This window comes from Dipodomys spectabilis, unplaced genomic scaffold, assembly GCF_019054845.1.
Source record: "Dipodomys spectabilis isolate Male_0828 unplaced genomic scaffold, ASM1905484v1 ptg000422l, whole genome shotgun sequence".
NCBI classification, from domain to species: Eukaryota; Metazoa; Chordata; class Mammalia; order Rodentia; family Heteromyidae; genus Dipodomys; species Dipodomys spectabilis.
Genome location: NW_024871099.1, coordinates 1,192,423 through 1,203,656, shown reverse-complemented (window position 1 = coordinate 1,203,656; position 11,234 = coordinate 1,192,423). Strand labels below are relative to the sequence as shown.

Sequence of the window (11,234 nt, the reverse complement as noted above, 5' to 3'; positions counted from 1 at the left end):
GTTCAAAGCTGGCACTCTGTTACCTGAGCCACACTTCCACTTCCAGATTTTTAGTGCTTACTTGGAGATGTGTTTCTCAGATTTGCTTACCCTAACTGCCTTCAAACCATAATCCTTAGACCTTAGCTTCCTGAGTAGCTAGGAATACAGACATGAGCCATACAGTGCCTGGAATGATTTAACTTTTTAAAAAAAAAATGTGCCATGCCCACTTTAACCTTTGTTTTTACATACACATTGCTTTACAGACTTGATGGTTTCCAAGAAGTCCACCCAGTATATGTGTTCTCAGATCTATGGCTATAGTTCCCTTCTACATTTATAAAAACAAGAGCCTAGGCTGAGATCTGAGGATCGCGGTTCAAAGCCAGCCCGGGCAGGAGAGACCGTGAGACTCCTATCTCCAATAAACCACCAGAAAACCGGAAGTGGCGCTGTAGCTCAAGTGGTAGAGCGCTCGCCTTGAGCTGAAGAGCTGAGGGACAGCGCCCAGGCCCAGAGTTCAAGCCCCATGACCGACAAAAAAAAAAAAAAACAAAAAAAAAACAAAAAAACAAGAGCCTGTGCAGCAAACACTGTATACTAAGTATTTCTCTTTATTAATTATATATTTGCTATCTTCAAGTAGTTGTACAAAGGGGTTACCATTCAACAATCAGTTTAAATGTACAGTTCATCATTCCTTACATCATTTTCTCTCATTGTACTACATATATTCCACATGTATTCTTTCAATCTTTGTAGAAATTTCATTTTGAATCCCTGTTTTACATACAGATGAGGAATATGAAGTTCAGCCCTCTCTGGAGTCATGGAGTTACTAAAGGCCAAGCTGGTGTACAAACTGAATTGGGTCAAGGGAATACCCATACCCTTCCCTTCCTGATGCAGCATTCACAGAAAAAGTAAACTGAGAAGCATGAAGTCTATCCCTTTAGTCAAAAACCAACAACTGCCAGGTGCTGCTGGCTCATGTCTGTTATCCTAACTACTCAGGAGGCTGAGATCTGAGGCTCATGGTTGGATGCCAGTTCAGGCAGGAAAACTGGTGAGACTCTTATCTCCAATTAGCTAGCAAAAAGCTGCAGTGGAGCTGTGGCTCAAGTGGTAGAGTGCCAGCCTTGAGCAAAAATGCTAAAGGACAATGCCAAACCCTGAGTTCAAGCACCAGTACCAGCACAAACAAACAAACAATCTCCCCAACACCTCCAACAGCTAACAAGTGGAAGTCAGATCTTCCCTCACAGTTCCAAGTTCCATTATGACTGTCGCTTGTAACTCTGAAGTTCAGAAGCCTAGGCAGGCTCTTCACTGGGGAAGGCCGTGAGTCTATACAGTTACACTTGTCCCTGCTAACTCTGAGTTAACTCCAAGAACTTGGATCAATAATATGTTCTTGTTCTATTTTTTTTTTGGGTCCGAGACCAGGGCTTGAACTCAGTACCTGATGCTTTTGCTCACTGGCTAGCACTCTACCAACTGAGCCATCCTCCAACCTCCACTATGTTCTTTTATGTATCTGTCCATGATGTTTTTGTAGGTCTTGTGTCTTCTCTGTCTCTTTCATTCATCTATGAAATGAAAGTTAACACGATGGACATTTCCAGAACATTCCATGTGTGCCAGAAATACTTCCGTGTGCTCTACCTCTGTGAGTCTAGTAAATCTTTTTTTTTCTTCCATCAGTTGTAGGGCTTGAACTCAGGGCCTGGGCACTGTTCCTTAGCTCTTGGGCTCAAGGCTAGCACTCTACCATTCTGAGCCACAGCTCCACATCTGGTTTTCTGGTGGTTAATTGGATATAAAAGTCTCATGGACTTTCTTGCCTGTGCTGGCTTTGAACCATAATCCTCAGATCTCAGTCTCCTGAGTAGCTAGTATAACAAGAATGAGCCATCAATGCCCAGCTCTACTGAATCTTTAAAAGAATGCTTTAGAGATTTTGCAAAGGGAAGATAGAAGCAAGAGCAGAGGCTGTATAACTTGCAGTAGGCCACAGATAGTGAGCGATGGAACAGAGACTGGACTCAGAGTCCAGAACCACAATCCTTGCTCCACTCATCTACAATTCATTCACTCATTCTCTATTACTTCCCCCACCGCAGAGGGGTGCTGTGACTTACATGGGTAATTTTTCATGGAACACTCAACTATGTATGGCAGGTGGGAGCTGCTTTGGAAGTGTTGGTTCATTAATTAATTAATCTATTTATTCACTTAGTTTTTGGTGCCAGTACTAAGGCTCAAATTCAGGACCTCATCTCATTTTCTTTCTTGACTTTATTTTTTGGTGCAGGTCTTGGGGCTTGAGCCCTGGACCTGGATGCTGGCTCTACCACTTGGGCCACAGAGACACTTGCTTTTTTTTTTTTTTCTTCTGTGATTAAGAGTCTCATGGACTTTCCTATCCTGGGCTGGCTTCAAATTGCAATTTTTAGATCTCAGCCTCCTGAGGAGGTAGGGTCACAGGCATGAACCACCAATGCCAGCCTCTTTCTTGGCTTTTTGGCTCAAAACTGGCACTCTCCTACTTGAGTCACACCTTCATTTCTGTCTTTTGGCTGGTTAATTGAAGATAAATATCTCAGATTTATCAGCTCAGACTGGCTTTGAATCTTGATCTTCAGATCTCAGCTTTCTGACTAGCTAGGATTATAGGCATGAACCACCAGTGCTCAGATTTTTGTTGCTGAGGATGAGCTTAGTGCTAGCTGGGAGGCAAGACTAGCTGGTTCTTCAGAGTAGGGCCTGGGGCTAAAAGATGGCAAGGCCTTTGTTATGAGGGATCAAAGGAGATGGGGGTCACTGGACAGAGAGGGTCAGGATGAGTTATCGGGGAGTGTAGGAATTGAATGATGCTCAGAGAAGGTGATGGATGCTTCAGATATAACTACTCCAGCAAACCCTCACTCTGAGCTTTGCTTCCTCCTATGAGCCTTGAACATACTAGGATGTTTCCTCCTCCCAGGAACTTTATAAGTTGGGTACCATTATTCCTGCCTCTCCTGGGAAACATATCTAAAGAGGGTAGGAAATTTGACTAGGTCACTAGGTCCATGTCTAGTACCATGTAGTGCTGAGATACTCCAGGGGTAACAACTTTAATCTGTTACCATCTTGCCAAATTTGCATCCACACTTGCTTCATGTTTAAATGTGCTTTTGACCTAAATGAATCCAAAACACACAATGTCACTATAGTATAGGATAAAGGATCAGCATGGAGGATGAAGAAATAGCATGAAATAAACATGATTAAAGTGTCTCTAGACTTAGATTTTCTGCTGAGAACTTTGAACTCAAAGGGGAGATGAGTGTGAAGGATTAAAATTATATGGATGACTGGATCAAGGAAAATACTATATATATATATATATACATACATATGTGTATACACAATGGAGTTTTAGTCATCTATCAGGAAGAATGTTATTACATCATTTGCAAAGAAATGGTTGAGCCTGGAAAAAAATTATGTCAAGTGAATTTTCAGGTCCAGAGAGAGAAAAGATGCATGTTTTATTCATATGTAGATGTTATAGCTAATTTATAAGTATATATGTCAACATATACAGGGTTGTATGCACATGTACATAAATAGATTAACTGAAGTGTGGTATATACAGGGAAGTCTCTTTTGAACAATGAACTTACAGTTTAGCAAAATGAATACCAGAAAGGTGGAACTTGAGGTGTTATGGGTACTGAGGTCAAGGGGGGGGGGTTTGGATGGATGAAGAGAGAGAAAGGATAGGTGAACACAGTCATAATATTCAACGTACATATGTAAAAGTGGAACTAGGAAAATTGAGGGGATGGGTGGGGTTGGGAGAGAGGGGGGAGAAAGGTCAAAAAGATGACATTGATCAAGATGTATTGTACTCATAAGCTGACATGTTGAATTGAAACTACTTAAACTAATAAAATGCTAATAATAAAAATGATATAGCATCCAATTGACACCGTATTATTGGTGTAATCAGAACCCAAAGAGAAGTAAAGGTTATGTCACCATGTGATAGAAAGTAACTTAGAGGCTCTAGTAGCCCCCTAAACTTTCCTTGGGGAAACTGCCTGGTCCAGAGCAGGCTCAGACACCAAATAACTTGCTTTGTAGCTTGTTGGCAAACCAGAATTCAGCAGAGGAACCAAGATGGCTTTTGTACTGGTAAAATGCAAATAATAGCTTCTACTACCTTGTAGGGACCTTGATTACACAGGGAAAAAAGTGCAGAAAAATACCAAACCTAAGATGTATCAGATGCTTCATCACTGCAAGCCATTACCACGACCCTTATTAAGGTTTGCACTCAGGTCTCTGGCGTTTTGTGGCTGTTAGATGATGATATAAATAATTTTAGCAAACATATATATTTTATGTTGTAGGTGCCACGCACGTTAGGAACGGTTAGTATCTCATTTAAACTATTATGCTTTGCTCAGATCTCTAGGTCGCCCAAGATGAAGTTTCTTCCCTAAAGCATCTTAATCTGGAACCCCCAAGGCCCTGGCTCTCAGCCTTTGCTGCAACCTTCCTGGGTGCCAAGCCTAGCAAGCACAGGGACTAAGCCCCGCCCTAGGAGCCTAAAACCACGCCCTCCGCAGCTTCGTTCCGTCACTGGGAAACGCCCCCTCCGTTCGCCCCGCCCTCTACGGGACTCCCCTCTGGCCGGCGCGCTGACGTCACAGGCCTGCGCCTCTCGGCGCCTGCGCCCCGGACGGGAAGGTCGTCCCTGTGACCGACTCGGCGGTTGGAGTTGCTGTCGCCATGTTGTCGGTCGCCGCCCGTTCGGGCCCTTTTGCGCCTGTTTTGACGGCCACGGCCCGTGGGGTGGCGGGTGCGTTGCGGCCCCTAGTACAGGCCGTAGTTCCCGCCGCCCCGGAGCCGCCGGTGCTGGACGTGAAGCGGCCCTTCCTGAGTAAGGAGTCGCTGAGCGGCCAGGCCGCGAGCCGGCCTCTGGTCGCCTCCGTGGGCCTCAATGGTGAGCCGGGTCGAGGGGCTTCCTCGGGGCACCCGGGGGGGGGGGTGGTGTGCAGGAACGGCGGGGTACCGAGGCCTGAGAGCTCCTGGGCCTCTGAGGGTCAGAGCATGCGCACACCGCCAAGTTGGCGGGACCCGGTGACGCGGGGGGGCTCTGGGACTCTCGGTGCTGCTGGTCTGAGCCCTCATCCCAGGCCGACCTGTGCCACTCACCAGGAGTCGCCCACCTGTATCTCAGCAGCTAGACCAGTACCGGTGCTTACGGGTAGCTTGACCTTGACCTTACAGGCAAATTCTTAAGTTGATTCCCAGGGATGGTGTGGGGTTTAGAGGACAAAATCTGCACCCAAGCCACTGCTGTAGCTTGGGACACTTAATAAGTGATCCAAAAAAAAAAAAAAAGCAGGCACTGTGATTAGTATTTGGGAACTTCACTTTGTAATCACTGCTGTTTTGCCTCTAGTGATCCCCACCTACACTCTTCTTGGCCCTATCCCCAACCCAGCCCCAAGGTCACATGCAGTGTAGAAGGTGAGGGATGTTTGCAGGCCCCTGGTTAAAGGGTTTGCACACTAAGTAGTTAAGTTCTCAAGGAGAAGAGGCCACACCAAGCACTGGTGGTTCACACCTGTAATCCTAGCTACTCAAGAGACTGAGATCTGAGGATAAGGGTTGGAAGCAGCCCTGGCAGGAAAGCCCAGAAGAGTCTTACCTCCCAGTTAACTAGAAAAGGTGAAGTAGAGTATGGCTTAAGTGGTAGAGTACCAGTTTCAGGCAGAAAGCAGCCAAGGAACAGTGTCTAGGCAATGAGTTAAAGAACCAGTACTGGCACCCTTCCCCTACCCCCCCCCCCCCAAAAAAAAAGAGATTGATAGTGTGTTCTACATGTTAGGATTAGACACTAAGAAACAGGACTCAGAGATCCCCATGCTCTTTCCAGAGGCCAGTTCTCTGTCAGCTAATCCCAATTTATCTTTGGTCTTACCTTACAAATCTTTTTACCTTCTCTAAGTATGATCCTGTGAATGGCTACATGTGGGTGCTTTGCCCCAAAGCTGTTGGTTTAGTATTGAACACTTGTGAAGACTTTGTTATGCCGAACTATAGATATTTGGCCTGCTACACTGGGCTCTGGTTTCTTCATGGGACAAGTCTGTAGTGTACCATGTTTTGACTGCACCCAGTGGTTTTTGGGAGGCCATTCAGATCTCCCTAGGGTGACTTGATAACATTTTGTGCTGCGTGGCCCCAGTAAGAGTTGAGTTTGTGGCCCTGATCACATACCTCTTTAAGGCAGGGCAGTTTCTTAGTCTGCATTCATTCACTTTCTTATGACCCTCCCACTTGACCCTGGCTTACCCATCCTTTCAGTTAAAATACAGGACCTGGTCAATTAGATTTTGAATTCATCTTATGTCTTTGTAGCATAAAGCACTTCCTACTCTGTATTATGTGTTTGTGGGTGAACCGTCTGGCCTTGAGATTTAGGGCATACAAGGTCTCCTTTAGTTTTCTGTGTCCCACAGCATCAGGCTTTGTATATGGTTGGTGCAAAATATTTTGTGAATGAATATATTAAGGAGTTTGAGGATATTTTGGAGAAACAGTCCAGGGCAAGAGTAGAATGAATGCCCTGTTTATTCCTAGTCTTGGGCACAGAAGTGAGAAGGGAGAAAATTTCAGTAGCAAAGGTGGAAAGCATCTCTGAAATTGTCAGCTATCTAAAGGGTTTCTTACAAAAATTAGCAGCTTACCTGCCTTATAGAAATATATTCCCAAACCAGGCAAATAATTTAGAATCTTAATCTTAAGACTAGATCTCTTTTGAATTTACAGAAGTTCACCTTAAAATGTCTGGTCAGGTAGTTAATGGGAAGATGAAAGGGTCTGAGTCTGGAGATTATCCCTGTGTGTATGGGAATATATATCATGATAAGTCTCTTTCAAGGCACATAGAACCCACATTAAAGCTTTTTAAAAGTTGTTAAAAGGCCTCAGATGTTATTTTTGGGTGCTAGTTCCATTAATGTATGCTATTAGTTTATGTTACAACTAAATCTAGCATCTTCTAAAAAAGTCAAACCTAATTGCAGGTTGTATGAGTTAGAGAATGATTTTTGCCACATGACAGTTGACTTTTCTAAAGGTTTCTTGGCCATATAGGTAGACCAATAAAAATTTAACCTGTTAGATAGGATTAGGACAGTTGTATTTCTTTTGTCTATATATTTATTTATTTTTGATGAGAATGCCAGTTATTCTATTTAGTGTTCTTACAATATATTTCCTTTTCTAATACATTTCCTTATGGACTGCTTATGTGGATACATAAGCAGTTTGTGCCTGTGTTTGTGCCTGTCTGTCTGTCCTGGAGCTTTTATGCTCAATGCTGGTGATCACTTATACCACAGCTCAACCTCTGGCCTTTTGGTGGCTAATTGGAGGTAAGAGTCTCATGAACTTTTCTGCCTGAGCTGGCTTGGAATTGCGATCCTCAGATTTCAGCCTCCTGAGTAGCTATTATTAACAGAAGTGAGCCATGAGTTCCCAGCTCTTGTGGATACTTTTTACTGTAGAAATGTGAACTTTATCTTTTAGTCAGGAAACAACACATCTCATGGGTGTGGTAGCAGGCAGTGCCATGGGACCGTAATTGATGTTTGATTCCAGATGCCAGTATGCCATATCAGGTTAACCTGAGTGGTGATACATGATGTAAAGCCACTTTGAGTCCATCTAGCTACAGTTGGGAATCTCAGGGTGCTACTACCCAGGGTCTCAGGCCCCTCTGGAAAATGAAAAAGAACAGTATAGAGAGTGATTTTTTTTGCTGGGTTCTCCCCTTGTTTATGAATATTTATAGTTTCCATAAAGTTATTGGCCTAGGAAATTAGATGAAAAGCAGTGGAACTACTCTTCTGTATTGCAATGTTTGATTCAAAGGATTATATAGTATGAGACAGTGTAGTAGACCAGGATAGAATTGTAATTTATTGCAATGAAGATGCATTGTATAAGTAGATTCTTCTTTTGGAACCAACACATTTTCTAAAACTAAGGAACTTTGTACTGATTTCTTTTCTAAGAAGGAAACCCTGTGGCATATTTCCTAAAATAAATTTATAATTTGCAGTCTTTTGCTCCCTGAACCATATTTAGAAGTGATGCTGGTAAGTTCAGTTTTTGTGAGACATTTGCAAACGTTATGGGAGAGAGAACAGAAGACATGCTGCTTTTTCTAAACTATCCCTGGTCCCTCCAAAAAAATTTATTTCCACAGTATAAATGTAGGCAGTAATTATTTAATTTCTTTGTGACACACTGCCTGTTTTAGGACTTAAAATAGAAATGTCTCATTTAAAGGCCCCACAGTAGCAAAAAAGAAAAGATAATGTTCTTTTATTCTGTTGGTTTTTACCACATTAGATATATGAAGCCTTTCCTTTTTTTAATTACTAAATTTTAGAATTAGCTTTTTTTTTTTTTTTTATCAGTTGTAGGGCTTGGCTTGAACTCTGGGCCTGGGCACTGTCCCTCAATTTCAGCTCAAGATGAGCACTCTACCGCTTGAGCCGCCACAGTGCCAATTTTGGTTTTCTGGTGGGTTATTGGAGATAAGAGTCTCACAGACTTTCCTGCCTAGGCTGGCTTTGAACCTTGGTCCTCAGATATCAGCCTCCTAAGTAGCTAGGATTACAGGCATGAGCCACCTGCATCTGGCTAAGAATTAGTTTTTTAAAATGAAAAAATTTAAAATTATCCTTAAATACTAATACAAAAGGGTTCAGTTCAGCATATCAGTTTACTGCATCTTGATCAGTGTCATCCCTTCTGTGGTCCTCTCCTATCTCTCCCAACTTTACCCATCCTCTCAAGTTACCTGGTTTCATTTTTACAAATGTACATTGAATAATTAGTTCTTTTGCAGAGTTTGTTTTATTTTGGAAGAGTCCTGTTCTGATGAGGATATCCTTCCTTGCCCATTAGTGGTTTTACTTGAAGATAAAGGAACATTAATTTGTACCTTAGAACCTAAAATAGAAATCTTTAACTTTCTGCAACTAAAGTATACTAATGGATGAAAGAATGTATGATCTTGAGTTAGTATTTTTTGTTGTAGTAGTTCTTCCAGAGAGTCTGAAAGTGTTAGCTGTGCTTAGGGATAGAGGGTATATATGGTTTAATAAGGCCAATTATTCAGCAACTTAGCCAGGTACACTTAGCCAGGAATTTTGGTGTTTCTTTCAGTCTGGAGAATGAGAAATGCTTAGCGTGATGCATGGTATATCTTAGCAACTGGATTTTCAGAAAGTGAACTATTGCTGCTTATTGTGCTGTTTGACTTTTAACTTGATGCACTGAGGTGATCAGTCATATTCAGCCAGCTACAGGAGCTTAGTACCAGATACTACCTTTAGTATTATACATGCTAGCAGTGCCTGTATGACATTCTTGAGACACTGAGAAACACATTTCATATCCCCTGCTCCCCTTTTTGTACTGGTACTTGATCTTGAACTCAGGGCCTACGTGCTCTCCCTGAGCTTTTTTTGCTCAAGGCTGACTCTACCACTTGAGCACAGCTCCACTTCTGTTTTTTGGTGTTCAATGGAGATAAGAGTCTCATGGATTTTCTTGCCCCAACTGGCTTTGAGGCGGTTCCTCAGATCTTGTCCTTCCTGAGTATCTAGGATTACAAGCATGAACCACTGGCTCCTGGTTTTACATTTCACATCTGTAGAATTTGGTTTTATACTTATGAATCTGTAGAGTTGGTCTCATGCTGTCAGAAAACCTGGCTAACTGGTTTTTTGGACCCTCTGTTTTTTGTCCTACAGTCCCAGCTTCTGTCCGCTTCTCACACACAGATGTCAAAGTGCCCGACTTCTCTGACTACCGCCGCCCTCAAGTCTTAGACAGCACCAAGTCTTCTAAAGAGAGCAGTGAGGCTAGAAAAGGGTTCTCCTATTTGGTAACTGCAACCACAACAGTGGGCGTCGCCTATGCTGCCAAGAATGCCGTCTCCCAATTTGTCTCCAGCATGAGTGCTTCGGCTGATGTGTTGGCCATGTCCAAGATTGAGATCAAGCTATCTGATATTCCAGAAGGCAAGAACATGGCCTTCAAATGGAGAGGCAAACCCCTATTTGTGCGACATAGAACCAAGAAGGAGATCGACCAGGAAGCTTCAGTGGAAGTGGCCCAGTTGCGGGACCCGCAGCATGATTTAGAGCGTGTAAAGAAACCGGAGTGGATCATCCTGATAGGAGTCTGCACTCACCTCGGCTGTGTCCCCATTGCCAACGCAGGCGATTATGGTGGCTATTACTGCCCCTGCCACGGGTCTCACTATGATGCCTCTGGCAGGATCAGGAAGGGGCCTGCGCCCCTCAACCTTGAAGTCCCCACCTACGAGTTCACCAGTGATGATGTAGTGGTAGTTGGCTAGATACTTGGACCCAAGTCCCGGGCTTCCTCCTGTCCTCACGTCACCTCAGGAGAGTTTCGAGGAAGCCTAGTGTACTTCCAAGTTGGTTGATGTGCCGTATTTGAATTGTTGACAATGTATTTGCATACATTAATGTGAGGTAAATTGAAAGTCATGTCGAATCCTTCCAAGCATTCACTTAATAAAGCCACTGTTAAATATTAAGCTTAATCACAGACGAGAAAGCTACAATGTCTTTGGTAGCTCATTCTAATTAAAGATTACAGACTGGCACGCAAGACAGTTGTGAAATCTTTTGTATTTGCTTTCTTGGCCCAATTTCTGTTCCTGCTTTTTGTCAAGATCATAGATTCTATTATATGCTTTATTTAGGATGAGGCAAAAGTAGCTGGTCATTTCCAGGACTTGGGATCCCATGTTTTTCTTTTTTTCCCACAGGCTTGACTAAGTGCTTTGTTTTCTGTTCTGTACCCTGGATGATTTGTTGAATGCAGTCTTTGGGAAAGAGTTCTGATGGAGATGATGTTTTCTCTGGGGGCTTTCCTCCATGTTTGGCTAGTTGGTATCTGCCTATGGCCTTTTTTCTTCCTCTTTTGTACTGGTACTGGAGCTTGAATTCAGGACCTGAGTGTTGTCCTTTAGCTTTTTCTCTCAAGGATTGCATACTACCACTTGAGCCACAGCTTTACTTCCAGTTCCTTCCCCCCTCTTCCTCCTCTTCCTTCTCTCCCTCTCCCCAAGGAGATAAGTCTCATGGAGTTTCCTACCTGGGGTGGCTTTGAACTGTGATCATGAGCTATCAACC

At 43.3% G+C, this 11,234-nt stretch overlaps 1 protein-coding gene across 1 annotated transcript; it reads left to right on the top strand.

The window, feature by feature from the left end:
- Positions 1-4,709: 4,709 nt before the first annotated feature.
- On the top strand, positions 4,710-10,707 carry LOC122097460 (cytochrome b-c1 complex subunit Rieske, mitochondrial). Its single transcript, XM_042667964.1, has 2 exons — positions 4,710-4,981; positions 9,819-10,707. Exons 1-2 carry the CDS (start codon positions 4,768-4,770, stop codon positions 10,427-10,429), a joined length of 825 nt encoding a protein of 274 aa, XP_042523898.1. The 5' UTR covers positions 4,710-4,767; the 3' UTR covers positions 10,430-10,707.
- Positions 10,708-11,234: the final 527 nt, after the last annotated feature.